At 54.5% G+C, this 24,999-nt stretch overlaps 7 protein-coding genes across 7 annotated transcripts; 1 reads left to right on the top strand and 6 right to left on the bottom strand.

Annotated features, from left to right (window-relative positions):
* Window positions 1-5,696: 5,696 nt before the first annotated feature.
* Window positions 5,697-8,297, top strand: CGGC5_v007948 (uncharacterized protein; the record flags this gene model as incomplete). Its single annotated transcript, XM_032020995.1, has 4 exons — window positions 5,697-6,032; window positions 6,132-6,325; window positions 6,372-6,834; window positions 6,888-8,297. 4 exons carry the CDS (start codon window positions 5,697-5,699, stop codon window positions 8,295-8,297), a joined length of 2,403 nt encoding a protein of 800 aa, XP_031881922.1.
* A 1,207-nt stretch (window positions 8,298-9,504) lies between these two features.
* On the bottom strand, window positions 9,505-10,152 carry CGGC5_v007947 (uncharacterized protein; the record flags this gene model as incomplete). Its single annotated transcript, XM_032020993.1, has 1 exon — window positions 9,505-10,152. One exon carries the CDS (start codon window positions 10,150-10,152, stop codon window positions 9,505-9,507), a length of 648 nt encoding a protein of 215 aa, XP_031881926.1.
* A 1,162-nt stretch (window positions 10,153-11,314) lies between these two features.
* On the bottom strand, window positions 11,315-12,088 carry CGGC5_v007946 (uncharacterized protein; the record flags this gene model as incomplete). Its single annotated transcript, XM_032020992.1, has 1 exon — window positions 11,315-12,088. The coding sequence occupies one exon, from the start codon at window positions 12,086-12,088 to the stop codon at window positions 11,315-11,317; it is 774 nt and encodes a 257-aa protein (XP_031881925.1).
* A 482-nt stretch (window positions 12,089-12,570) lies between these two features.
* On the bottom strand, window positions 12,571-13,377 carry CGGC5_v007945 (uncharacterized protein; the record flags this gene model as incomplete). The annotated part of the gene is made up of 1 exon (XM_032020991.1): window positions 12,571-13,377. One exon carries the CDS (start codon window positions 13,375-13,377, stop codon window positions 12,571-12,573), a length of 807 nt encoding a protein of 268 aa, XP_031881924.1.
* A 538-nt stretch (window positions 13,378-13,915) lies between these two features.
* On the bottom strand, window positions 13,916-14,833 carry CGGC5_v007944 (uncharacterized protein; the record flags this gene model as incomplete). The annotated part of the gene is made up of 1 exon (XM_032020990.2): window positions 13,916-14,833. One exon carries the CDS (start codon window positions 14,831-14,833, stop codon window positions 13,916-13,918), a length of 918 nt encoding a protein of 305 aa, XP_031881923.2.
* An 897-nt stretch (window positions 14,834-15,730) lies between these two features.
* ago1 (Protein argonaute) lies at window positions 15,731-19,264 on the bottom strand (the record flags this gene model as incomplete). Its single annotated transcript, XM_032020989.2, has 3 exons — window positions 15,731-18,664; window positions 18,895-18,978; window positions 19,157-19,264. The coding sequence occupies 3 exons, from the start codon at window positions 19,262-19,264 to the stop codon at window positions 15,731-15,733; spliced, it is 3,126 nt and encodes a 1,041-aa protein (XP_031881930.2).
* Window positions 19,265-21,138: 1,874 nt separating this feature from the next.
* RNA14 (mRNA 3'-end-processing protein RNA14) lies at window positions 21,139-24,441 on the bottom strand (the record flags this gene model as incomplete). Its single annotated transcript, XM_066151935.1, has 4 exons — window positions 21,139-21,167; window positions 21,476-22,165; window positions 22,213-23,659; window positions 23,707-24,441. 4 exons carry the CDS (start codon window positions 24,439-24,441, stop codon window positions 21,139-21,141), a joined length of 2,901 nt encoding a protein of 966 aa, XP_066008639.1.
* Window positions 24,442-24,999: the final 558 nt, after the last annotated feature.

Below are 24,999 nucleotides of genomic sequence, written 5' to 3'. Positions count from 1 at the left end.
CGTGGTAGCCCATGGGCAGGTCGAGAACGGGAAACGGAAGGCACCACAGGGGAGGGGGGAAGGGAACACTGCACCGGGCGCGGTCGCTGGAAGCCGAATCCTGGAGGTGCCCACTCGAAGCTGACATACTTTCCCGTAGGTACAGTGTCTGCGACAAGGGGGTGCGAGGGTACTTTGCGAGGTACATGCCCCAGGTACCTATCTGGATACTAAGGCAAGGTACCCTGCTGAGGCTGCTGGGGGAAATGGGGCAATCGGGGGAGCCAAGCAATCCCAATGGGAACTTTAGCAGTGTGAGAGAGTGCTGCGAGGGAAAAGTGGGGTCGTTGGGGGAAAATAGAACAGACTATGATTGGCTGGGGTGGTGACACGGTGCAGCAGTCGGCCGTCTGGCTGCACTCCTACCGATGGCACCGACCCAGGGTCGGAGGGGCCGCACTGTGTCAGGATTAAAGTAGCCGATCTCTGACAACGGGCCTTTAGCACCACGTCAGGCAAGCCAGGACACGGGTGTCACTCTCTTCTACTCTGTACTGCGATGGCTTATTCTCTGTTGCTGTGTGCTGTGTGCTGCTGCTGCTGCTGCTGCTGCTGCTGCTGCTACGGTCATCCATCAACACAGCGAGACAGGATGACCGGCCCCAGACCTGCAACCGGTGCCGAGGGTTGAAACCTCGATCGAAATGCGATGTTCAGTGGCCAAGCAGCGCCCCCAACCCGAGTCTGGGTCTGATGTTCTGCTGCTGTCTTCGCTGTTGACCTGATGAACTGAACCAGCAGAGCTGCGTTGCGTTCCATTGATGAGGTGCCTTTGCACTCACACACACGCCGCCAAGCTGATGGTCGAACGCCACGACAGGTACAGACACACTCCCAAGAAAAAGGGGGAAACTCAATCTTATCGCCAGCAGCCATCAACGCCCGTGGAAATGTGTCAGATTCCTTTTTTTTCTTGCTCCTGGCTGAAAGGCTGCAGCTGCGTGTCGCCCCGAGACAGCGTGGCTGGCCAACCCGTTCCTGGCCTGGTCTGACAGCCTCGACGGACGGCTTCTGTGTCCATGTTCTTTTTGGCCGCGACCGCAAAAATCACTAGACGAACCTATTGAACTAAGCTGCTTCCCCTGATGTGTTGCTGACTTGTTGCCATCGTTCTCGACTTTCAAAGAGTGGCGGCGGAGTTCCTCTCGAGACTTGACACTGAGAAACGTGCCCTCTGGTGGCCTTTTCCCGTCTCCATCGATGGATTGATCGAGTCCCCTCCCTCCCAAGGGTCTTTGTACCTTGCGTACAGTGTCCGATTTGTAAAAGTAGCCGCACAGTACGGCCCGCCTCGAAGGATCTCACTTCGCTGCTCATCAATCAATTAGCGTTAATTGGACCTCTCCACCCTTACATGCTCATCATTTCGTAGTGCCCGCACCGCACACAATGCTCACTATTGCCTCCATGTCAATACTTTGTACTAGGTAAGGCACCTTGAGTTAGGTAGGACAGAGTGCATAATCCCCTCCGTGTCCGCCGCCCGCAGCTCGTCGCCGCCAATTGCTTCTCCCCTGGGCGCGTCGGCCGCGTCTCAGTGGTTCAAAGCGCGCCTGAAATCGCCATCTGCGAGGTTTGCGGTGGTCGGATGTCGTCGATAGGGCTGGGGAAAGGGGAAAACCACCTGCAAGAGAATGCTTGTTCGTCTTGTCCGTGTCCAGACTGCTGGTAAACCGCTGCCGTCTTTGCCGTCTTCGCCCGTGGGCCAAGTCAGATCCCATCGACCCAGCTGCAATCGAGCCATCAAATCACATCAACTGAAGAAAATGCTTGATGCGCCTCCCGGCAGGGAACCCGACAACTACCAACTGTGTTCATGATAAAAAGAAATTTCTCGAAAGAAGGGTGGGAAGATGCGCGCAAATCCGACTTCTTATCTACCAATTCATTTTGATGCTGTAGATCAGGCTCACAAGGTTTAATCACCAATAAATTTTTCTTGAGGTGTCGTCTTGGCTCTTGTGCTGTCGGCCGCAGCTGCCTGTTCGTATCCGGGCAATGGGGCAGCGGCAAAGGAGCCAAGGCCTGCCTGTGTTAGTGGGAAAGAACGTGCGAAGGGACAGGGAAAAAAAAAAAAAAAAGGGAAAGAGGTACTTGCCCGGTCCCGCCATCGAAGCTTTTCCAACGTACCCATCGCCAAATATTTCGTCTCTTTTTGATATTGCGACGTTCATTTGACTGACACAACCCTTAGAACTACCAACACCGCGCAATAAGGGAAAGAAAATCCGCACTGCATGTGAAGACCAACCACGGAACAGAGTCCGACGAAAACCGAACGCCAACCCCAGCTGTCAAACCAGCAACGCCCTTGGGATGCGTGGCATGACCGCATTTACGGCGTCCCGCCGCCACGGACAACTCCGTAAACCTTACGCCGATGGGTGCTGCTCTTCTCCCTCTCCTGCGTCGATATGCTTCGAGAAGGACGCCGAACACGCAGGCATGCGACATCGGGGGCACAGACAGGACGACGCACGACGACGCAGCAATTACGACACGGTCGACACCATCATGACCATCAATGCGGGAGAAACCCAAAAATGTACGGATAGACTCGGACTGCTGGTTCGTCCTCTCTTTTCCCTCCCCGCCTCGCCGTCGTCTCGCATCCCGTCCGTACCTTGCAGAGCAACACAACAGCAGCAATTCCCTCCATCATCAACGACTTTCAAACGCAAATGCGCGTCTTGGCGGCAACAGGACAATCCCTGCCCAGGGCATCGCCCACTGGGCCACTCTTTCGCTGTGCCAATATTAAAAAAAAGTGAGGCAGCTCCCTGGACAATGAAACACACCAGATAACTTTATCTGAACAAGGACTCGCTGTATTCCCCGGATTCTCCCAGCATCTTCCCTTGAGGCCAACGGCATGTTACCCATCGCTCGGTACCTTCGGGAACAAAAAATGGTGCCATTTCCACCCTACAGGCTACCGACGGCACCCTTTTATTCTCCGCCTGTCACTTCTTCTTGGGAAGCTATCGACGAGTCAAGAGCCTGTTTCAGAACATGGACCGCCGGCCGCGACGACGCCTTTCCTCTGCCACCGCTCCGTCCCAACTGGGGTGTTACCCTCTCATTCTACTGCGGTACTGCAGCACCACCGTTGCCATCTTACGCGGCTATCTATCAAACTTTGTGTGAGTGGGTGTCGTCGTTGCACTCAACACTCGTCTTCTGTTAATCTGACTTTGCCCTCTTTACACTATCTGGTTCAGGGCGGTGGATCAACGCGCCCTGCGTCAATTCATCATCGCGTTCGGCCTGCGTGTAACTGGTACAGCCCGAAAGTGCTCCCCCTCTCTCAGTTCCGAAGTCCAGACCGGCAGCAAGTCAATGTACGACAAACGTCACTCAATGCATCTCCGAGTGAAATGAAGCCCCTGAAAAGAAGAGACGACGAATTGTACGGCCAACCGCAGGCGCGAGTTGGCTTTCTCCAACCAGTCCTATCAATCCGAAGCCTCCAATGCAGGTTTGTAGCCGTCGACTGAGACTGTCTTTCCTAAGCCTCCTCCATCACCGCACCAATGCCATCTCCGAGGCTCTTTGTACCCACGTTCGACGGCTTCTTCCCCCTGCGTCTCCGCCAATCCCACGCAGGGCTGACAGCATGAGCAAAGCAATTCTGCGACCACCCTAGGCCGGGCTGGGATTCTGTGTGGGTGGCTGACTGCAGCAGTCTGAAATGGCGCTCGTTCAATGTTCTTCTCTCGCTCGGCAGCAGACCTGCAGACGCCGACCACACACGACGCTGCTACAGCACATGGTCATCTTTACTACTTTCGTCCCATCTCCTCGCGTCGTCGTTTCCCGCTTGCCCTCCAACCAGAGCCAAGAGCAAGAATAGTTTGCTGCACAGCAGATGCTGAAAATTGGGACGGCTAAGCCTACACAAAGGGAGCACTCGAGACCGACAACTGACGAATGGATGAGGTCAACCAGCAGAAAGCAAAGTCAAAGCGGCGCTTGCTTCCGTCCGCCTCGTTCAGGGGCTTGTCTTCTCACGTCAACCTGGCCCCTCGCTTTGCGCGTGTGGTATCTCTGTCCTCGCAAATCTGATCGCCATGATCCAACGCGCGGTGCCCGTTTCCGCCCCTCGTGGCTACCTTACCAGACAAGAGTTCAAACGTTGCACAGTCTTGGGCGGTCATGAATAATAGCCCCTGGCGGCCGAGGTTCGTGAGATGGGGGCAGAGTTTCCGAGGCCCCATCCAGCGCCCCGGGCAAAGTGAGGACTGATTAGAAAAGTCGTGAGGTGATGCGCTGGCGGGAATACGGGCACTTCCTTTCTGGACCTGGAAGCCTGGAAGAGAAGTCGCTTCCCTCGTCTGGGGTCCATCGGGCTGGGCTGGTCCGGGCGTCGAGGGTTCTCTTGGGCAACAGGGGTATCACGACACAGTGTGGCGGTCCTCGACGCTAACTGTCTCCAGCCGGGGGTGTGGTCGAACCGGGTCCACTCCCGCATCCATTGACACTCGCTCCCGGCCGGCGTGCAAATGGCAGTAACATGGCAGCAATCCGTCGGTATCGCTAGTCTAGTTGTTGGCTACGCAGCACGCCTTAGGAGAAATAAATGGGATGTGGCATGGCAACGCAGAGCCCCTATTCTCTTGCGCCTGTCTACCTATCTGATGTTGGACCTTGAAAAGGTAAGGGAGGTAGATATGCGGCGCGAGGAAAGGCAGCAGCACAGCTCAAGATTAAGTGGGCTGTCTTCTGATGGTCCAGCCCGCCTGGCCAAGCCCTCAGCGCGCGAAAGGACCCCTGAGGGGCGCTTCCCCTATCCTTGTCCTCCAAGATGCTGCCTGCAGCCTGCGGGCAGTGTAAGAAAAATGTAAGCCCAGGGCGACAGCGATAGAGGGGCACGACAGGGAGCTCAAGGCGGAGAGACCCCCAAATGGATGGACTTTGCATGATGATTTGGCCCTCGGGGGCCGGCTGCCGCTGGTGTTGCTGCTGCTGCTGCTGCTGCTGCTGCTGCCGCCCGCATTGGATCTGTTCGAGTTGGAGAAAATTAAAATAGCTTAGCCCATTTTCGCAGAATGAGGGCCGAACTTTTTTTTTTCGACCCCCGCGCAGCAAGTTGCTCCCCTGTCGGCTTTCACAGCGATCGTGTCCCCAAATCAACCGTGGTCACTTCTGTCACTGTGCTTCTTGCCGGCCGGGATACGTACCTTATTAGTCTGCACGGCATGCTGTCCATCCATTCAGAGTAGGGAAATGTAGTCGGAGTAACACGAGAGGGACACCTTACACCTAGCCCCATTGCCGGACCTTTTTCTTTTACGTGCTTCTTCCTAAGCTCCCCATCGCGACCTCAAGCTTCACATTTTACCTGTTTCTTTTTCTTCCGTGAGCTAGGTTGGAACCTTGTCGAGATCTGCATCTATCTCCTCCCTCGCTGGAAACGCTGTGCGACGACTTCTTGTTTATCGGCTGTGGTTTCTGAAAGTCTCACCTCACCGCCGCCACGGTCCCAGCAGAAGTCAGAGACATTTCCCATCGTTGCGCGACAGAGGGAAAGTCCAGAACGCATTCTGCCCGCACACGCGCTCAAGTGGCTTTTTGACCATTCCACCACTCCTTTTCGCATCCGGCGAGAGGACACACTGCTGCAACGTAGCCGTTGATCCCTTCGTCAAACCAACACAATGGCTCCTCAGACAGCAGCGGCGGCAGCCGCGCCCAACGGCGACAACCTCGACTATGAGCCCATCAACGTAATTATTCCAATTGGCGGCATTGGCTCTCGGTTCGCCAAACAGGGCTACCGCTACCCGAAGCCTCTCATCAACATCGTCGGCCGTCCCATGCTGCTATGGCTGATCGACAACCTCAGCCTCAAGCCCGGCGACACCTTGTGGATGGCCGTCAACGAGGAGATTGACGACGAGTTCAGAATCGGCCAGCTCGTCAGCAAGACCTTCTCCAAGATCGACTTCAGACTGCTGCGCCTGCGGCACCAGACCAAGGGTGCCAGCGAGACGGTAAGCTACTATTTCCTCTTTTGCGCCCGCTCGCCAATGGAGGGGCAGAGTGCGCAGAGCCAAGTGCGAGGCCCACGTCGCTAATCTCTCGCCTTCCAGCTGTACATTGTCACCCAGAGCATGACCAAGAAGCACCTCGAGCGCAAGACTGTCTCCCTCGACTGCGACACCATCTACTGGGCCGACGTCCTCCAGGACATTCGCAACATGCCCAAGGGCCATGGCGGCTGCTTCTACTTCCCCGACGTCGGCGACAAGCCCATTTTCTCATACATCAAGACGGAGGCCACAAAGTGAGTCGCATGTGAATGTGGAAAGTGGCGGTGCTAACAGCAACAGGGACTGTTTGGAGCGCATTGTAGACATTCAAGAAAAGAAGGCCATTTCCAACAAGGCCAACACGGGCGCATACGTTTTCCCTACAGCAGGTCAGCTCAAGTCATGGGCCTCGGAGAACCTCGACATGAAGAGGCCCGACGGCTCAGAGGTGGGCGAGTACTACACCTCGCAGATGATTGCCCTCATGATCCAGAACGGTGTTCCCTACCTGGGCATGCCCGTCAAGACGAAGGATTTCAGCGTCGTTGGCACTCCCGAGCAGCTTCAGGACCTCCTGAAGCTTCTCAAGTCCGACACCTCGAACCTGCCGATCAAGCTGAAGAAGCGCCGCTTCTGCTTCGACCTCGACATGACTCTTGTCGGTGTGCCCGCCATTCCTGGCGACTACTCGACGTGCCCGCCCATCGAGAAGAACATTCGTCTCGTGCAGCAGCTGTACAACGCGGGCCACTACATTATCATTGTAAGTCGATCTTGGCGCTTGGCAGGGATGAGCGTCCGCTAACCGGACGGCAGCAAACCGCTCGTCGCATGCGAACACACAAGGGCAACATTGGTTCCGTGCTCGCAGACGTCGGCCCTGTCACTTTTGCCCAATTGGCCAAGTACGAGATCCCGTACCACGACATCCACTTCGGCAAGCCCTACGCCGATGTCTACGTCGACGACTTGGCGGTCAATGCCAACCTGGATACTATGCGGGAAATCGGCTGGCTGCTGGACGAGCAGGACCCTGCCGCACTAATCGGCGAGGAGGCCAGCGCAGGCGAGGAGGCGAAGAAGGCCGGCATGATTGCGGCGCGTGACTTCAACACGATCCAGATTATCGGCGACAAGGTCATCAAGTCGAGCAAATCGGAGAACATTCTCGGCGAGCTGTTCTTCTACTCACACATGCCCTCCGAGATCTCCCACATTTTCCCCACCGTCTACAATGTCGACTACATTGCTGACACCTCCATCTACAACATCACAATGGAGAACCGCCGCGGTCTGACCTTTTCTCACCTGCTGGTCGGCCGCTCCATTACTAAGGGCCGCCTCATCTCCCTCCTAAAGTCCCTCCACACGATCCACACCACCGCCAGCACCGATAAGGCCACTCTCAAGATCCCCTCGGCGCTGGAGAAGAAGTTTGAGGAGCATTCCCTGGCGCGCGCGAACCACCGTGTTAACATTTACGCAAACTACGGCTCCAAGCTGCGCAGCCGCTACTACAAGGACCAGGACAAGTACGACGCCCTTGGTCCCTTGGCCGGCTCCCTCTTTGCTCGCATCAACGAGTTCCTCGACACATACGAGGCTGAGGAGAAGGGAGTGCACGCCCAGGTTATCCACGGCGACCCCGTTTTCAGCAACGCCATCCTTTCCAAGGACGAGAAGCTCGTCAGCTTCATCGACGTGCGCTGCCAGCTCGAGAACACCCTGACGCCCGAGGGCGACATTCACTACGACCTCGGCAAAGTCCTCCAGTCCCTTTGCGGCTACGACCACATCCTCTTCATGAGCGCAAACAATCACGACCTCCGTGGTGCCCTGGAGACCGATGCGCCGCTGCTCGATGAGGCCGACCAGGACCTCCTCAACGAGCTGCAGGAGGTCTTCTTCACCTTCCTCGAGGAGACGTACTCTGTCCGCCTTCACCGCAAGACTCTCTTCCGCATCACTGCTTCCCTCTTCTTCAGCCTTATCCCCCTGCACCGCCCCGAGCTCGGCGCCGTTTTCCTGCGCATGTGCAAGGAGACGCTCGACAAGGCAAGCAACATCAACTACGGCCCCAACGCGCGCTCCATTGCGGGTTTGACGCTCAGCCGCCGCGCGAGTTCCAACTTTGCGGATGAGAGCGGACGCGAGATGCCCGTCGCCAACACCAACACCAAGGGCGAGAGCCTCGATATCCCCAACGTGGTCGTCAGCTCAAAATAGGTGACTGTCGCTGACGGGATGTAACGCCAGGGGAGGAGGAGGGGGGAGGGGGGACAGAGCAAGCGGAGCTAGGGACGGAAAGAGAGGTTGTGCTGGCCACGGGTTATAATACACCGAGATGTGGGTTGCTTGTGTGGGTTGCATTGATGTCATGGGCGGAGAGCTCTTGTGGGGTCGATTCATTGGGGTCTTTTTGCGGGGAACTAAAATAAGTGGTGTCTTGTCTGCCGCGATTTGCTATTTTTTGTATTGGAAAAAAGGAGCGATTCTGTTTCTTCTCTTCATGTCTATTGTTCCCGAGTTGATGAGGATCATGTACTACTATACCAAGTTACACCAAGAGTCATGTGTTACGGATCCAAGCATTCCAGTTGGAGAGCTCGAGTCGAGTGAATGGTGATTATCGTTGTGGGCCAAATAACTGGTTGGTTAGTCTTTGCAGGCGTTTGTGGCCCGAGGTTTCTTCACATCCAATGGTTGGTGGCGTCAGATATGCGTCGTAGTTGTATGTCTCACAGCATGAAGCTAGAGCCAATGTCAACTTTGCCAAGGACGACCCGAGTTTGAGTGGGTTGTCGAAAGCTTTGTTTCGACAAGACTGCCATCAGCCTGATCTATACCTTTCAGTTCCACAAGTCGTACGGTTTCGGTCTGCATCGCTGACGTCGGGGTAGTAGTGTCTGCCGGCGGCGACTTGCGTATGTCTCCCATTGAACTCGACTCGTGCAGGGAAGTGGCATTCCCCGGGATGTCTCCAATGGCAACGGCTTCGACATCCTCATCCTTCCGCCTGTCTTCCTCTTCTTGATGGGTTAATTTCTTTCAGGCCACCTCAAGCCCAGCCAGCTTGAGCCCAGCGGCAACTCCGGAGGCCAATTTTTCGCCCGGGTGCGACTCGGCCATCTCCCGGTGACCGTCGATGATGAGCGTGTTGCTGTTATTGCGAGTAAAGGGGTATCTGACGTTGGGCATTGTGCCGGTGTAAATTTGGGCGTCATGTTCACAATCACAAAAAGTGGCGGCGTAGTCATGTCAATGACCGCTGTGCAATGTCGCAAAAACAGTGACAATACAATACGACTGGTAAGTCGGTAAACAAGCAGCTAGGCGAGAGTATGAAGCCGCAAGGAAAATCGCTGGATACGACTGTATTGAGGCAAGTGTGGAGAGTTACGCACATGTAGTACTACCCGAGACGAGCTCTCTGTTAAGACAAGTAATCGTCATATGGCCTTTCATTTCCCGCAAGCTTTCTCATATGCTCAATCTTTTTCACGCCCTCCATCTTCGAGATAGCCACAATGGTGTCGTCGTCGAAGAAGCCTTTGTAGTAGTCTTTGTCGAAAAACATCAGTCCTGCTCGGTCTGTCACGACTCCCGAAGCATGAGCACTCCGAATGACGTTTGAAAGCCCCATCAAGTGCTTGTACTTGTCCCAAAGCTCCTCCTGCCGCAGGTAGATTTTGAAATAGTGGTTGTAGACCTCCCAATCGCCCTGAGCCCTCTCAATGACGCCTGATCCCCTTTTGTATATATCGTCGAGGTTCATCATGGCGGGCAGCCCGCCGGTTTCTCTGCACTCGTCATCGGGGCATGTCTTGGACGACGCCGGCCATCTCCACTTGCCCTCGCCTTCGCCGTTGGAAGGGAGACGTGGGTGGGGTACGATGGAAATGGAGTTGTCCTCGGTCGTAACGGCCATCGCCGCTGCTGCTGATGGCACGGTGGTGTTGACGGGTGCTGTGTTGGAGGGAAGCTTAGAGGAAAGCTCGCCGACCTCTGATCTCAGTTTCCAGACCCAAGTTGAGAGGATGATGGTGAGGATGAAATGCGAAAGACTGACAAGGCCGCGCATCGTGATGAAGTTTGATCTGATCAGTCTCGTCATTCTAGGATCGCGGCGGAAATCTGTGAGTTGGACGTTTACCGTCTGAATCTCGTCTCGTGGAACTCTGGGAGTAACTCCCTTACGTAGCTCCTCTACACCTTGACAAATGCGAACTGATAAGGTTGGTTTGGCTCACTGCGGTGACGCGCAGGAGGGTGAAATGTATATACATGTTCTGCCAGAGGGGTTGCGCCATTACTCAAGGTGCAGTTTCATTTCGTCTTACTTTCAGATGTTCAACCTGTCTGAACCCATCCAGCTTCGAAATTTCAACGATTGCATCCTCGCTAAAATACCCCGAATAAGTCATCTGACAAGCCTTCCTCCAACAAATGTGATGAGGCCACGACATCACCACCCCCGCAACTCCGGTTTTGCTGAGAAGACGACGGACCTGGGCGAGATGCGTAGCCAGAGTGTCCATCCCGTGTGTAACATGAATCTTATAGCCATGGTTTTCAATTCTGTCGCCGTCGTTGGCCCGAGTGATGTTACTTCCCAACCTTTCATAAACATCTTGGAGGTTCATGGCGTCTTGTGGTGTCTCGTTCGTCTTGTGCCATGTAGGGTGCTCTCCAGGGAACTTTGGATCATGGCAGAGGCTTTTGCTTAGGCCTTGAAAAAAAGGGTACTCCAGTTCTACCGTCGCAAGCGGGATCGTAGCAGGGCGTCGGTCTGTCGGTCTGGTCGCGGGACACATATGTGAAGTGATGTCGCCCACCTGATTGTTGGCTGCCGTTCCGATGGACGGCAGCCAATCCAGCTTTGAGCTGAGGCCCAAGGCACAGAGGATGATGGTGATGTGGGCGATGAATTGGACGGCTTGCGCGAGGCGATCGAAGGAGCCTCTGGCATTGCCAAGTCGTTGTATCGAGTGCTTACTCATACTGAGCGAATATTTAGCAGGAAGATAGGTCATCCAAGGTGTCACGAGGAGGTTCCGCGGCCCATTAAATAAAATAGGCAAGCAAACAAGGTAGCGGCACAAGGCGGGTGGAAACATACCACCAGTCACCTTTGCAAGGTCATCCAGTAAGATAGACTTCGTTTCTACAGACGGGGGCTTCACACACTGAATCTGCGAAATGAATACAAAAAACTGATAAATTTTAATGAGCATCAAAGTCTCTCAAGACCGCAACCACGCTGCAGCATGCCCAACCTTCTCTCTGATGGCCTGACTGAGATCATTGCCCTCCTCCGCATCAGCTCCAATCTCCTTCACCCAGCTCTCCCTGTCGCCTGAAGCCAAAGTCGGAAGAATCTCGAGAACCCCAGCCAGCTTGGAGATCATCACCAGCGTGTCGTCGTCAAAAGCACCAACGTAGTTCGAGTACTTGAGACTTCCACCCTCGCCGGGCCAGTAGCTGATGAACCCACGGGCCCCAGGCACCTTGAGCAAGGTACACACGGTATCGAGATGATTTTGCACCTCCGCCTCCGACAACTTGAGTGAGATGGTGTAGTGCTTGTCAAACGTGGCTGTCCCGTCACCCCGAGGCTTGAATTTGTCCCCGATGCGCTGAAGAAGCTCAGCGGGGTCTGACCGATTCGTCTGAGGCGAGGCGAAAGGAGAGATGGAGCCCACACAGCGGTTTTGGCCGAAACCGATGGCAATGTACCACTTCAAGGGGTCGTCGGCTTTCTCAAACGGTGCTGCTGTCTCGACCGGCATGGACGGTACAATGGGGCTTGCGTGTTCGAGGATGCAGTTCCCGGCGCATCTTGAAATGCTGAGCAGCTGGCTGCCGATCAAGCAGCATACCAGCGCGCATAGAACCATGAGGGTTCGGAAATAGTTTCGGCCTGTGAGTTTTGCATCTTGAGTCATCTGAGGGCTCCAGGTGTGTGTCTCCTTTCCTGGGGTCGTCCCCTGATACGGTTGTGGTGTCTTGCGTGTCATCTTGGTGTTGTCGATGGGCAATTGGAGTTAGGGGGCAGGGTCTGCTCGTCGCCCCTTTAAAAGGAGATAGACATCTTCCTATCCCATCAGAAGAACCCTTTCTTAAAATTCTGACACCGCTAGTCAGCGGCACCAGCGGAAGCCCAGCTGGAAACGTGGCTGGGAGAGCATTATCTCAGGCACGACTAGCCCAGGTCTCCCCGAACAAAGAAAAACACCTCCTTTGGCAACACAACGATGAGATTTAGTGCTATTGGAATTCGAGAGCACAAAGAAAAGTCACTGAATTGCAACGTATCTTTATTGGAAAGCTTTTAGGGTTGTTTTTCTTCAACTCCGGTGTTGGTGTCGGTAGATAGTGGCCGACAAAGTCTAGATCCCTAGTGGCGGCCAGAAGAACCCAGGGCATCGAGGATATCTTTTTCAGTCTAACATGATTGAATATGGCACTCTTACTGACCTACCCGAGCTAAGAACACTGCCTATCGTCGCTTCCCATCCGCACGCACATAGGCAATCTTGGCCACCCCAGGCAAACTTGAAATCGCCACCAGTGTATCTTCATCAAAAGCACCAACATAACTCATGGTCCTGAGCGTGTCTGCCTCGAAGTTCTTCACGACGCCTTGGGCGCTGTCTTTCTTCAGGATGCTACAGACTGCGTTGATGTGTGTAGCCATAATGTTGCGTTTCGTCATGGCGTAGGTTCTCACCATGTTCGTGTAGGACGATTCCGTCTTTGCATAATCCTCTGCTGAAAGCCTTCCGCTGACCGTCATCGAAGATGGCGGCGAAGGGAAAACGCCGGGGTCGAGCAAAATGCGGAAGAGCCCTCTCATGATAACTCCTGGTTCCTGAAATGTCTCCAGCTTGTCGCCGAGTCGTTCTTCAAGTTTACGGAGATCGTATGGCTGATGTGCTATCGTGTATGGCGACAGTTGAGATCCGCACCAATCAGGTGGTTCTGGTCCACCGAACCACATCCAAAACGGCATACTTCCAATGTCGTCTGCCAGCGTCTCCGTGGCATAGGAGATCGGGGGCTCAGTTGTCGCTGATGTTGGATTGAAGGGCGCGTAGGAGTCATTGTCGTTAATCGTGTTGACAACGATGTGGTGGGTGCAGTTGTGAGTGACGTGAGTTCCATAAGTAGTTTGCTCTGGGCGTGAGAGAGCTTGAGGCGCAAGGTAACTGAGGTGATACAGATACATTCCGACGCAAATGAACAGAACCGCGAACTCACCAATCTTTCGATCTGTGAATCGGTATTGTACAGCTTGGCGAGTCATTGTAAGTATTGATATTCTTGATGTACGTGAAGGTATCAAGATGAGAAGATCGGAGGAGATTGATGGTGATGCGGTGGTGTTGGAGGGAAAATTCAACTGACAAGAAATGACTGTGCAGAGAGCTACTTTATACAAGTTTTGGACTTAGAGTACCTTGAGATACCTGGTCTTTAAGATATAAACGCCTGGATGGTTGTGGTCAGCTTCGGTGTACGTGTCTCCCGTACACCTCCCACCTTTGATAGCTTTTGCCATGAAAACACCAAACTCTAAAATATAAGAAGTCAGTGTTAGTACAGTTGAAACTTTCGCACCGTTTCTCCGACGGCATTCTCCTGATGAGCAAGGTTGCATACCGACAAGGTTTCATCACAGGCTTCGTTGATTACGATAGTATAGACAGAACTCTCATTCTCATTATATGTACCAATCTAGTTTTCGAGGAGCTATCTAGATCCCCATAATGCCCAGGCATTTCTCTAGAGTACCAAAAAATGAGCTCCAATGACCAACGCCCATCTCCCTCAAATCACCAAGTCTACTCCTTGCTACGGAAACGATCCCGCGGGACTTGGTGGTGAAAGACCGCAGAAACCTCCTCCATCTTTGCAATCTCCACGATTGCGTTGTCGTTAAGAATGGCTTCGTACGAGTAGCCTTCCCTTCCTCCAATCTTGCGCAGGATGAATCCGCCCCCAGACTTGCGAAGCATGCCGCAGACCTTCTGCTTGTGCTCCTTGGCCTTCTCCGCTCCGCTTCTGAGGTCGATGTTGATGTCGAAGTGTCTGTCCCCAACGTAACGTCCCTCCCTGATCGGCAGCATCTTGGCTCCGATCTGGTGCTGCAGCTCCGTAGGATTCATGGGCTTGCTCTTGGTGAAGTCGAAAGGACGCAGTGAGTTTCCGCAGTAGTTGTGATCGAAGTAGCCGTCTATGACTCTCTTGGGCGGCGTCAAGATCTCCGCGGGGATCGGGGCGAAAATGGTATTTGAGAGCCAGTCGATGTCGGACTGCGTTCCATGGGAAGTCAAAGGGTAGTGGGTGTCATCTGGCTGAGCCGACGGAGTGGGCGTTGCAGTGGCAGTGACAGTAACAGTGCTCGTTCTCGTTTTCGTGGGAAGGATTGCCGTGATGCCAGTCGTGATGGTTGTCGTGGAGGTTTGGGTTGCTGTGACGGTCTCCGTGGCTGCCCTGTGTCCAGTCGTCTTCTTCGACATGTTGCCAATTTCATTTGCAGGTGCAATCACCACAAACAAAACCATGTAAAAGATTAAAACCACTGCGAAGATGATACAACCGCTGAGAAATTTGGCGAGCAAGCGTTCCTGCCTTGCCAAGCACTGGTGGTGATCATGCGTGCTCTCATCATGGTCTCTGAAAGTACCAGATGTCTTGAATTCGGGACTCTTGTCACTAATTCCAGAGATTTTGGATTCGCATGTCTTGGAACCAGCCATCTTGAATGATTGTTTAGGTGTAGTTGATTGATGCAGAGTAGATGCAAGGTTTTATGGATGTTGCGATGGGAAGATCGCGAGTTAGCCACAAGGGGGCTGGCGGGGCCTTTGTACTATGAAGCATCCTTTCTCCGATGATAATTGACACCTTTGTAAAGGCAACGACGAGTCGAGACTTTTCCCATGAAGTCTCAAATTCTTTTCCTGAATATCTCGCTACTCTCTAGGCACTACGGGTCTGCATGGTTGTCGATACCCAGGAGGTAAACCACAACTGATTTTGACGTTCCCAAGGGCGGAGACAGAAGAATGGCTTTTCAATTAAATCCGAGCAGGCATCTTTCTCGAGTTATGACACGGAGCTGAGGAACCTTGAAATGTGCTGCCCATTAGTGTCTGTTGTGAGTCTGATCGAGGTACCTCTTTGACTCCGGTTTTCAGACTCTTCCGATAAAACTTTTCGCTTCCATCTATGTTGTCTTTCTCATTTTCCTCTCAAACCCAGAACATTCCGCGCTGACTGGATCAAAAGTCCCCCTAAAATAACTTCAAACTCGACCCAGTCTGACTTTGTTTGTGAGCTTCCATGCAAGCGATTGTCATGTCACGTAGTCACGTAGATGCAGCTGATTTCAGAAATGACCACAAGTTCGCTATCTAGTGCCTGCTCACCCAAGCAGCTCAATACCTGAACTAGCTGACCATTTTCTGCTGTGAATCTCCTCAATGTCCGGTTTCCTCTCTGATATCATCTCTGCTATCCTGAATCTTCTCGTCTACCGTGCCATTGTCATCTTCTCTCGTGCCATCATCTCCTGTGCCATCGCCTTTGCTACTGTCGTCTCCCCTTCCTCTGCCTTCCCTGCAATCATCTTTCCGCATCGTCCTGTGTCGCCTTTAGATGTACCACATGGTGTTCCTGAACATCTCGGTCGAGGCGGGGTCGGCATCACCACTGGCGCCGCCGAGGGGCAGAAGCTGAAGAGCTTCGGTAGGTCTGTCGCCGTCGAACATGCTCTGGCCACGAGCACCGTACTCCTCGACCATCTCGGCCGCCTTGGGGCCGCTGCGGAAGCCCTGGGAAGTTGCAATGTTCTCGTGGGCACGAGCGCGGCCGGCAGCCAGGTCGGCATAATAGATGGCCGGGTGCAGAGAGACGGGGGTGGTGCTACGAGCGTACTGGTAGCATTGGCCGTAGATCATCTTCTGCAGATCGTTAGGCTTCATGTTGGCCTCGTCGACAAGCACAGTGTAGTGGACAGGGCGGGCCGTGCCCTGGATGGCGACGTGCGAGCAGAGATAGAAGTCCCACCAGAAGGGGTGGCAGACCTCCTTCTCGAGAAGGGTGCCGGGCAGAGGGTTTCCGTTCTTGTCACCCTGCTGGGGGAAGAAGCGGACGTGGTGACGCTTGGTAGCCACGATGACGGTGAACCTGGGAAGGGTCGCGCCGGGGTATTTCTCCTTGAAGATGGCCTTCAGCGTGCCGATCTCGTATTCGAGAACCTGGGCGTACTGGCCCTCAGAGACACCATCGCGGAAGTAGATGATGTGGGGAGGAGGAGCCGGGTGACCCATGCGCTTGTGCCAGGTAGGCATCAGGCGGGCCAGGAAGTTGCGAGTGTTGACGGGAGAGAGCATCTCAACCCGGTAGCCATTGGTGTCGACTGCAGCGGCGTAGAAGGTGGCGTCCTGGTCCATGGACATAGTCATCGTGGCCATGGAAGGGGCATCGATGCCGGGGGTCGCGTGGGAGACATCGACGCCAATCATCATCGTCACCCTTTCGAAGAAGGCAGGGGCCTTGCTGTTCGGGCCAAGCTTCTGGTTCGGGATGCGGCAGGTAATACCGCCCAGCTTGGCATTGACCTTCATGGCGACATTCGAGTGGTACTGGCCTTGGTTCTTCTCGACGTGGCGGGCAAGAACGCACTGGGTGAGGACGCCGAAGCGACAGTCCGCAGACTTCTTGATGCGCTCGTAGGAGCCAGCGTTGTTGAAGCGCAGGACGCAGAAGATCAGCTGGGGCGTCATACCCGTAGCCTTCTTGATCGCCTTGTAGCCGTTGGCCAAGGCCAAGGCCATGTCACCCTGTCTAGACTCGCTGTCAATGACAACAGCGTCCTTCAGAATCTTGCCTCCATGACCAGTGTAGGTCTGCTTGAACATCTTGACGAACTGGTCGGCAGCGGGCTTTCTGGTCGAGTCCTCAAGGATGAGGATACCCCAGGACTGCAGGGGCTGACGGTTGCCGACCCAGAACTTCTTGCCGCGAAGGTCCCAGCGGCCGGCGAACATGGGGCTGACAACGTTGTTCGCATACTGAATCTTGGGGGGCTCAAGCAAGCAGCCTTGGGTCTTCGCCATAGCCTCGTCGAAGACGACACCGTACTGCTTGAGGTAGGGGTCATCCTTCCACGCCAACTGGGCCTTCGCCTCCATGATGTCCGCCTTGCGCACGTTGGGACGCGTGACGGCGCCCTTGATCATCATAGCCGTCTCGTCAGGACCCAACTTGTAGGGGTAGCGCTGCATTGGCTTAATAATGCAGACTTCCATGGGGAAGAAGCCGGCCTTCTGAGTCTCGATGAGGGGCCAGTTGGGGAACTGAAGCTTGAAGCCGTAGGTCTTCTGGAAGTACTCTGCGACCGTCATTTCCTCGCCGTTGTTGGTGAACTTGATGTTGTTGGCGGTGGCGCCTCTCTCGCCGTAATCCTGCCCGAATGCGATGGCCTTGATTACGTAGACCTTCGCCCAGTCCTCCTTGCCCCGATGGCGAGGGGTGAAACGCAGCTTGGCCAGCTTGCGCAGGTGCTTGAAGGCGTCAGACATGACGAAGACGGCGCCGTTCTTGCTGTTTTGGCGGACGGGCGCAAGAAGCCTGGCAATGTCATCGGGGCTCTGGTTCTTCCATCTCTTGTCGCAGGTCTCGAGGAAGGAACGGACGAACATGTGCAACTGCATGTTGCCCTTCCAGAAGGCAGTGTTGGCGACGTCCACATTCAGTCCAAGTCCTCGACCAATGCTACCGCTGAAGGACTGGTTCATGCGAACGGACGCGTACACACCCTTGACAAGCTCGATGCAGTTGCCAAGGTCGAAGGCCTTCTTGCGATGCTCGTTGTAGAAGTTGCGCTTGATGGAGAGGAGGTTTTCCGTGGGGTACTGCCGGACCAGGTGATCCAGGAAGTTCATCGCCTCAAGGACGGAGTTGTCCCAGTCCATACGGTTGTTGAGGTAGGCCTCCAGGGCAGACAGATGGATTTGCTTCGTCTGACGAATGACGAAGAAGAACTTGTTGTCATCCTTACGGCGAGGCTTGCCGCTCTTGGGAGGGGGAAGGCCCTCATCAAGGTCGATGGTGAGACGCTCCTCACCACGGTTGATGGCAACGGGAGCCCAGGCGAGCTTGCGACCGTCGCAGAGCCACAGGCACTTGTACTTCTTGAGCATCGCTTGGACCGTGGCATGCTTCCAGACCTTCTGGAAGACGACGTTGTACTTCATCGGGGTGGGCGAGATCATGACGTCGTACTGGTAAATGGTGGCCTTGTCGTTCCAGGACTTGACTCGGAACTGGTTGACCTCAAGGTTGCAAGGCTTGCCGGCCGTGTTGAATCCAGGGCGCTTGGCGAAAGGCGTCTCGCCGGCGTTTTTTCTATCCGCGCCGACGGTGTACGCCTCCGCAGGCAAGTCGATTCGAGTGTTCTTGTGGTCCTTCTCAGGACCGCCCTCAGGCTTGGCCGGGTCGAAGCCCATCGAAGGGCCGAAGGGGTTGGGACGCTGGGCGGCCTGGGAGCCGGAGCGAGAACGAGCGGGGCTGCCGGAAGACATCTTGATGGTGAAGTTAGTACGTGAATTATTGTTGGTATGTGAAGTGATGTGTTGTGCTCGTTGTGTTGTGAAGTGGGTTCAGTTGAGTGGAGGGTGGATGGGAGGAGAGGAGGATTTAAATAGACAGAGCTGAAGTCTGGAGAGACCACAGAAGGAAGGAAGTAGTAATCCGGAAGGACCAGGCAAGTTTGATAACGGTGTCAGGAAGTAGCGAGTTTGGAGGTGCTTACCTTGGCTATTGGTTGTTGGTTGTTGGTGGTTGGTGGTTGATTGCGGGTTGCTGTTGCGGTGGTCTGGAGAAGAGTGCTTGTAGGCTGTGAAAGCAGATGTCAGTTGATGTTGCTTGCGGTTGCGGTTGTTTGTATGTGGAGAGAGGAAGAAGTCTGTGTTGAAGTGGGAGAGAAGAGGCCTTTTTTAGTGCTTGGAGGTGATGTTTGCGACTTCCGTTCAAACGAGGCAAGAAGCAGCACGGGCAGGGGCAGGGGCAGGAACAGTGGTAATAGCAGTAGCAGAAGCAGCAAGAGCAGTGACGATGCCAGCAGGGAAGGCGGGGGCAACGGCAGCAATGTAGATGCAGGACAAATGTTTGTCATAGACCATGTGGCATACCTTGGATGTGAATGTATGGATGTTGCTTGGGTTTGAGCTGGATGCGAAAGTGAAATGTGAGTTGTTGAGTTGTTGTTGTTGTTGTGTGTGGAGGAAGAAGTTTGGGTTGAAGTGGAGGAGAAGACGCCTTTTTGTAGTGCTTGAGGGGATTTTGGGACGGCCGCTGCTCACAACAGGCAGGAAGCACAAGATGAAGGAGGGAAGGAGTGACAATCTGGAGACGGCAGTAGGCAGGGTAGCAAACTGTTTGCGCTTACCTTAGAAGAGTTCAGAGAAGCTGAATTTTCGAAGCTGGTGATGAAGTTAGCAAACCGCAGGTGTGTACGGAGATGGATGTGACAGAGGTAGAGTGATGGTATGGTGCTGAAGGTGGGTGAGGTATGTCTTGGCTTACCTTGTAGTGGTTGACTGTTATGACTAAGGTCTGCTGAGCTGGATGTGAAAGTGTGAGTTGCTGTTGTTGATGTGTGTGTGTGTGGAGGAGGAGAAAAGTTGGAGGCTCTGGGGGGAAAAGGTGCCATTATATAGACATCTCGAGGGGTCAAAACCGCGCTAGCAGTTCATGATGGATGGGAAGGAGGGCAGGGTGAGGAAGGAGGAGATGGCAGTAACGTACCTTTGGACGAGGAAGGTGCCACCGTGACAGAGAGACGGCAAGAGCAACCTCTGCTGCTTTCGTGAGGTGTTGTCGTGAAGTCGAAGTTGGGGTGTTGTGAACCGAAAGGGGATGGAGAGGTTGAAGAGGGACGGTGTCGACGGACGTGGACGAAAATCGATGATAGTGGACGATAGTGGATGATAGGAATGGCGGCGGCGGACGACAGCGGACGACAGCGGACGACGGCGTCGACAGAAATATCGAAGGCAACGGCAACGGAAATAACGCCAAGGGCAGTGATATACCGGACCGACCTGGCTATTGAGACTGTCTTGAGTTTGATGAGATGACTGACTGAGTTTTGAGTTTTTCCTCGGGTCTGGGTCTTGGCCTGGGCATCAAAATCGAAATTAAAATCTTCCTGGGCGAAGGTGAGCTTGACGCAGACTTGAGGACACCCGAGCAGATATTGCTCAACTCAACAGGGTTTGTGGGCTGAGCCTTCATCCATGCCCTAAGACAACTCGTAGGGATCACCAGAGGTCGAGAGGCATCAAGCCGACAGGTCTTTGCTGAACTTCACCTTGCTGCAGAGACTTTGCTCCTCACCGCCTGAGGGCTGGACGAGCTCTTCGGAGTGTGCGTAAAAGTGGTGAGACAGCAGAAGAGAAGATCCACTGTGACTGCATTATCGTGACGTTCTTCAAGCTGTACAAAGGTGCCTGCGCTCCAGAAACACTGCATGAAAGAAAAGGGAAGGGAGAGTAGAGTCAATGGAACTAAGGTGGAAGACAACATGAGGAGATTGATTTGTATTGGGGTGCTGGCTCACCATGAAACCAGCTGATGCTTTCCTGCTACCTATCCACCTGTCATCCCAGTTTGGGTCGTCATGAGCCATCGAGTCGAGTAATGTCGCTCGAATGACGAATTTCTGTTTAAGAATATGCCCCCGTGGGAGCATATCAAATGAATATCTACCACCCCGAACGCCCCGTCGATGCAGTCCCCTAACTTTTGTATTATACAGAACAACTCTGTCGACTTGCGGTGTTGTTCCTTCGTGAATCGCGAGAAAGGCCCGCATAGCTGATATCGAAAAAAAGAAAATGGTTGACGTCGTGGGCCCACGTACGTGACGGCGACAAGTCATTATGCCGCGAGCAGAAGACCAGTCGATCGTTGAGATCACGGCTGTAGCGACCATTCGAAAGGCTCTTGCCATCAGAAAGAGGGTCGTGCAACAACAAAATGCCAACGCCAGCGACTAAGCCCAACCTCTGCGGAAACCGTTGCCTACGTTCATCGTCAGTCCATGGTTCAATACTGATATCTTCCGTATGGTTGTGGAGGTGCTTGATAGCCAGAGGGAGTTTGGGTCCAGGCCAGGTTTGGGTCGTAAGGCCCAGTTGCCAACGGTATAGCGGGCTCGGAAGATCCGCCACTGGAACCAGGTCGAAGGGGAGAACTTCTGTAACCAGATGCCAGACGACGGCCGGAACCTTCAAACGGACTGAGAGTCCGTTGAGGAGAGCTTCGTCCGCCAACACCATATCCGGCATAGTCACCAGAGGCCTGGCGGCCATGAGAGGGGGTTTGCATACCGTTGTTTTGCCTGGAACGAGGGTCCGGGTTAGATTTCCAAGTGCTGTAGTCGGGCACCGGGGTGTTCTGAATAAGGCCGACGAGGTTGTGAACATTCAGGCGGTAGGCATCGGGCGAGTGAGCGTAGGCGTGGGCAGGAGGGAGGATACCAAGGAAAAAGGTAATGTCTCTGGAGAGCGGTGCCCCTTGGTTTCGTCGCTGTTGGTCGAGACGACGACCGGCAGCACCCTTAAGAGGCGACTCTCCTCTAGCAAGCTTCCGTGGTCTGTTGAGCTCTTCATAGTCATCGCCAGGGAAGGCGCGCTTGGGTGAGTTGGTGACTCCCATGTACTGTGGAGCGGGACTGGCAGTCTGTCGAATTGGCACAGGCATGGGAGTCTGGCGCACAGATGTGGGCTGCTCAACGACGGGGATGAGCATCCTAGGTCGCAATTGAACAGCAGGTGAGATGATGAGGCGGTAGGCGATAGGGTCGAAGGTCTCAACGGAGAAGCGGCTGGCAAAGTGGGCAAGCTTGGAGTCGGCAGGCCAGAGTTCGGACATGCGCTTTTCAAGTTCGGCGATTGAGGACAGTTCGCCGAATTGCGACTCATACTTGTGGAAGTAAGAGTAGAGCGCCTTCGCCTGGTCCCTCTTCTCTTCCTTCTGCGTCAGGCGGTTGACACAGGTCTCGAAGACAACGCGGGCATCTGTCATGGGTTAGTACGAATCTATACACGCCTGATTGAGTTCTTACTTGTCGTATCCCCCTTGGAGTGCAAGAACTTGATATATTCAAGCATGAAGCTAGCATCCTCCGGGAAGAGCTTTGCACCGCGATCGAAGATTTTGCCGCCAGCTGGGTCGTTGTAGATGAGTGCCTCCATCTTGGCAACAGCAATGTAGACGTCGCTGGTCAGCTGGCCACGGCTCCTTGCCTCGATGAACACTTGACGGAGACCTTGGCTGGCGCTTCCCTTGCCCTGGGTTCGGCGCGCAGCCCGACAAAGCGCAATCCACACGAACGAGATGGTACGCTTCAGCATATCGGTTTGCACCGAGAAACCCTGCTTCACAGCCTTGACGCGCTCTTCCTTGGCAAGTTCAGCCGATGGGGCCTCACCATCAACATCATCGTCATTGCGCTCGATAGAGTCCTTGATATTGGGATCGAAAGCCGCAGCTTCCTCAATCCTGCGAATCGCCTGCTCTTCCCGTTCCTTAAGCTTCTTCGACATGGCGTAGAGATTGTCGAGAACCTGGCTGTAGGGCTCCCGAATAGCCTTTGCGCGAGCGGCCTTGCTCGCATCGTCGTCACCCGCAGGATATGTCATCTCGACGCGGTCGCCGTGTCTGAGTGCCAGCAAGACACTCTCAGGGTTCGCCGTGATACCGTCGGTCAGGAAAGACAACCCAAGCTCTTTGCCGTCTTTAACAACGTTGTTGGCAAAACACCACTCAGCTGCGTCGACCCACATCTCCGGCCAGAAGCGAAGCGCCATCAACGCTTGCTTGTAGCAGTAGAGCACGCGGGCTGTGTAAGCTTCGGGCTCCTCTTCCTGGAGAACCAAGGGGTCTTCTTTCTCCCATTGTATCCATTTCTTCCAGAGGTCGACCTGCTCCATAAACTCCTGATCGCCGTCAAAGCCAGGGGCGGGAGGGAGGCGAGGAAGGGTACTCCGTTGAAGCCTAGGAATAAGGCGGTCAAGCTGCGAGTTGGACGCCTTGGCAGTCATGTACGCAGGGGAGCGCTTCTGAATGAACTGTCGGCCGGTGGTCTTGTTGAGACTCATTTCAAACTGGTCATAATCCTTCCATAGGTCTGTGAGAGCTGAAGTGGGCACCGTGATGGCACGGTGGTAGGCTTTCCGCAACTGGTCCATCTTCTGCTGGTCTTGCCAACCGCTGCCTCCAACCTGGCCGGGCCCGCTCTTGATAAACTGGATGTAGTCCTTCCAAAGCTGACCGGCGTCACGGTCGATACCAACAGAGCTGACGACGAACTCGTACGACATGCTGAGAATTCGGCGCGCTTCGCCATTCGGGTCGTTGTTGAGGTCGTACCGCCTGCGAATGTAGTTCAGGTAGACAGTCCACAGTTGAACATTGGGGGCATTGACGAGGGAGCGGTTGAAGAGCTCTTCTGCGGTCTGAAATCGGTTTGAGTCCAGCTCAAGCTGAGCCCATTGTGCCCAAATTTCGGCCTGCAACCTTTTAGTACCAGAGTCTCTTTCATGGAGGTTCGACTTACTGCTTGAGGGAACACCTGCACAAACCGATCGTACACACTGCGGAGCTCATCCAACTGGTCATTGCGGCGGTGCTCTGCGATCAGAGATAGCCACGCATCCATATCGCCACGAGGATCCTCCTTCACACGGTCCTCCAAGATACCAATCGTGTCATTAGGGTCTCTGGTCTGGACAGACTGGCCAGCTTGAGCAGCCGGCACAGGAGTAGGGACAGGAGCGGGGGCAGGGGCGGGAGCCACAGCAGAAGCAGACGCAGCACTGGGGGCTCTCACAGGGACAGCCTCGTGCAGCTGTTCTGCAGAGGCATTCTGAGCTGGTATAGACGCATGAAGGGGGGAGGGATTGTGTGCGACGGCAGCCGGCGCAGCAACAGTGCTCGAAGCCGGGGTCGACGCGTCTTCCTCCTCATCATCGGAGTCTCCCACTAGGAATCCTCCCTTGGTCTTGGGCTTGCCCGATTTTGGTTTCGCGGACGCAGGCGGAGTGGGAACGGTCGGGCTCTGGGACTCTGTGATCTGTGGGACTGGAGTTATCGAAACGGAGGCTGGGTCGTAGCTGACCGACTCGGGGTCGTATTCGCCAGCATCTTCTTGGTCACCATTCGCAGCATCAAGTGAGAAGGCAGGATCTTGACTTTGTTGGTCGCTATGCTGAATCTCTTCTCCTCCATATCCCTCTTCTCCCCAAGACGCACCCTCAACGTGTTGGCCGTTCTCTGGGAGTTCGGAATCCATTGCGGCGGCGGAGTTCAGCATTCGTCGCAAAGGTATACGGAAGATATCTGAACGATGCTGTCGATCGATGAAGACGGTTCGCAAACGTTCTCGCAGGCAAGCACTGGGACGAAGAGGTTGACGTGATGGCTGTGAGCTGATGGATCGCAGGCGCAGATGCGCTGCAGCTTCCAGAGCAGAAAGATTGATTCGTGGGTCGGTCAAAGACAATCAAAGTGAAATAGGCAGCTGTAAAGACTCTGATGATGCGCGATTCGGAAAGTCACTGATGGCCGCGGTCGACGGCGGAGCAGATGGCAATGACAACAAGCACGAGGGCCGCAAATTTGGAAGGCTGAGAGTTGGCGACGAGAAAGATTGATGGATGAGCAAGCGCCGAAATCAGGCTAGCGCAGTTAGGCGGTCACCTGGATAAACATCGGATGCGACGGCAGCTGCGATAAGATAAGGCAGCTGGGTGCGTGCCACACAAAGGAGCTTCGTTGCCTGCGAGATGCCCCGTGTCTCGACGCCTCAGGGTGGCTGACAGCTCGCGCTAGACAAGAGCGGCTAGCTTCC

Source organism: Colletotrichum fructicola (genome assembly GCF_000319635.2).
Source record: "Colletotrichum fructicola Nara gc5 chromosome Unknown KSG_Nara_v1_contig04, whole genome shotgun sequence".
NCBI lineage: Eukaryota > Fungi > Ascomycota > Sordariomycetes > Glomerellales > Glomerellaceae > Colletotrichum > Colletotrichum fructicola.
This window is presented reverse-complemented; position numbering and strand designations above follow the sequence as displayed.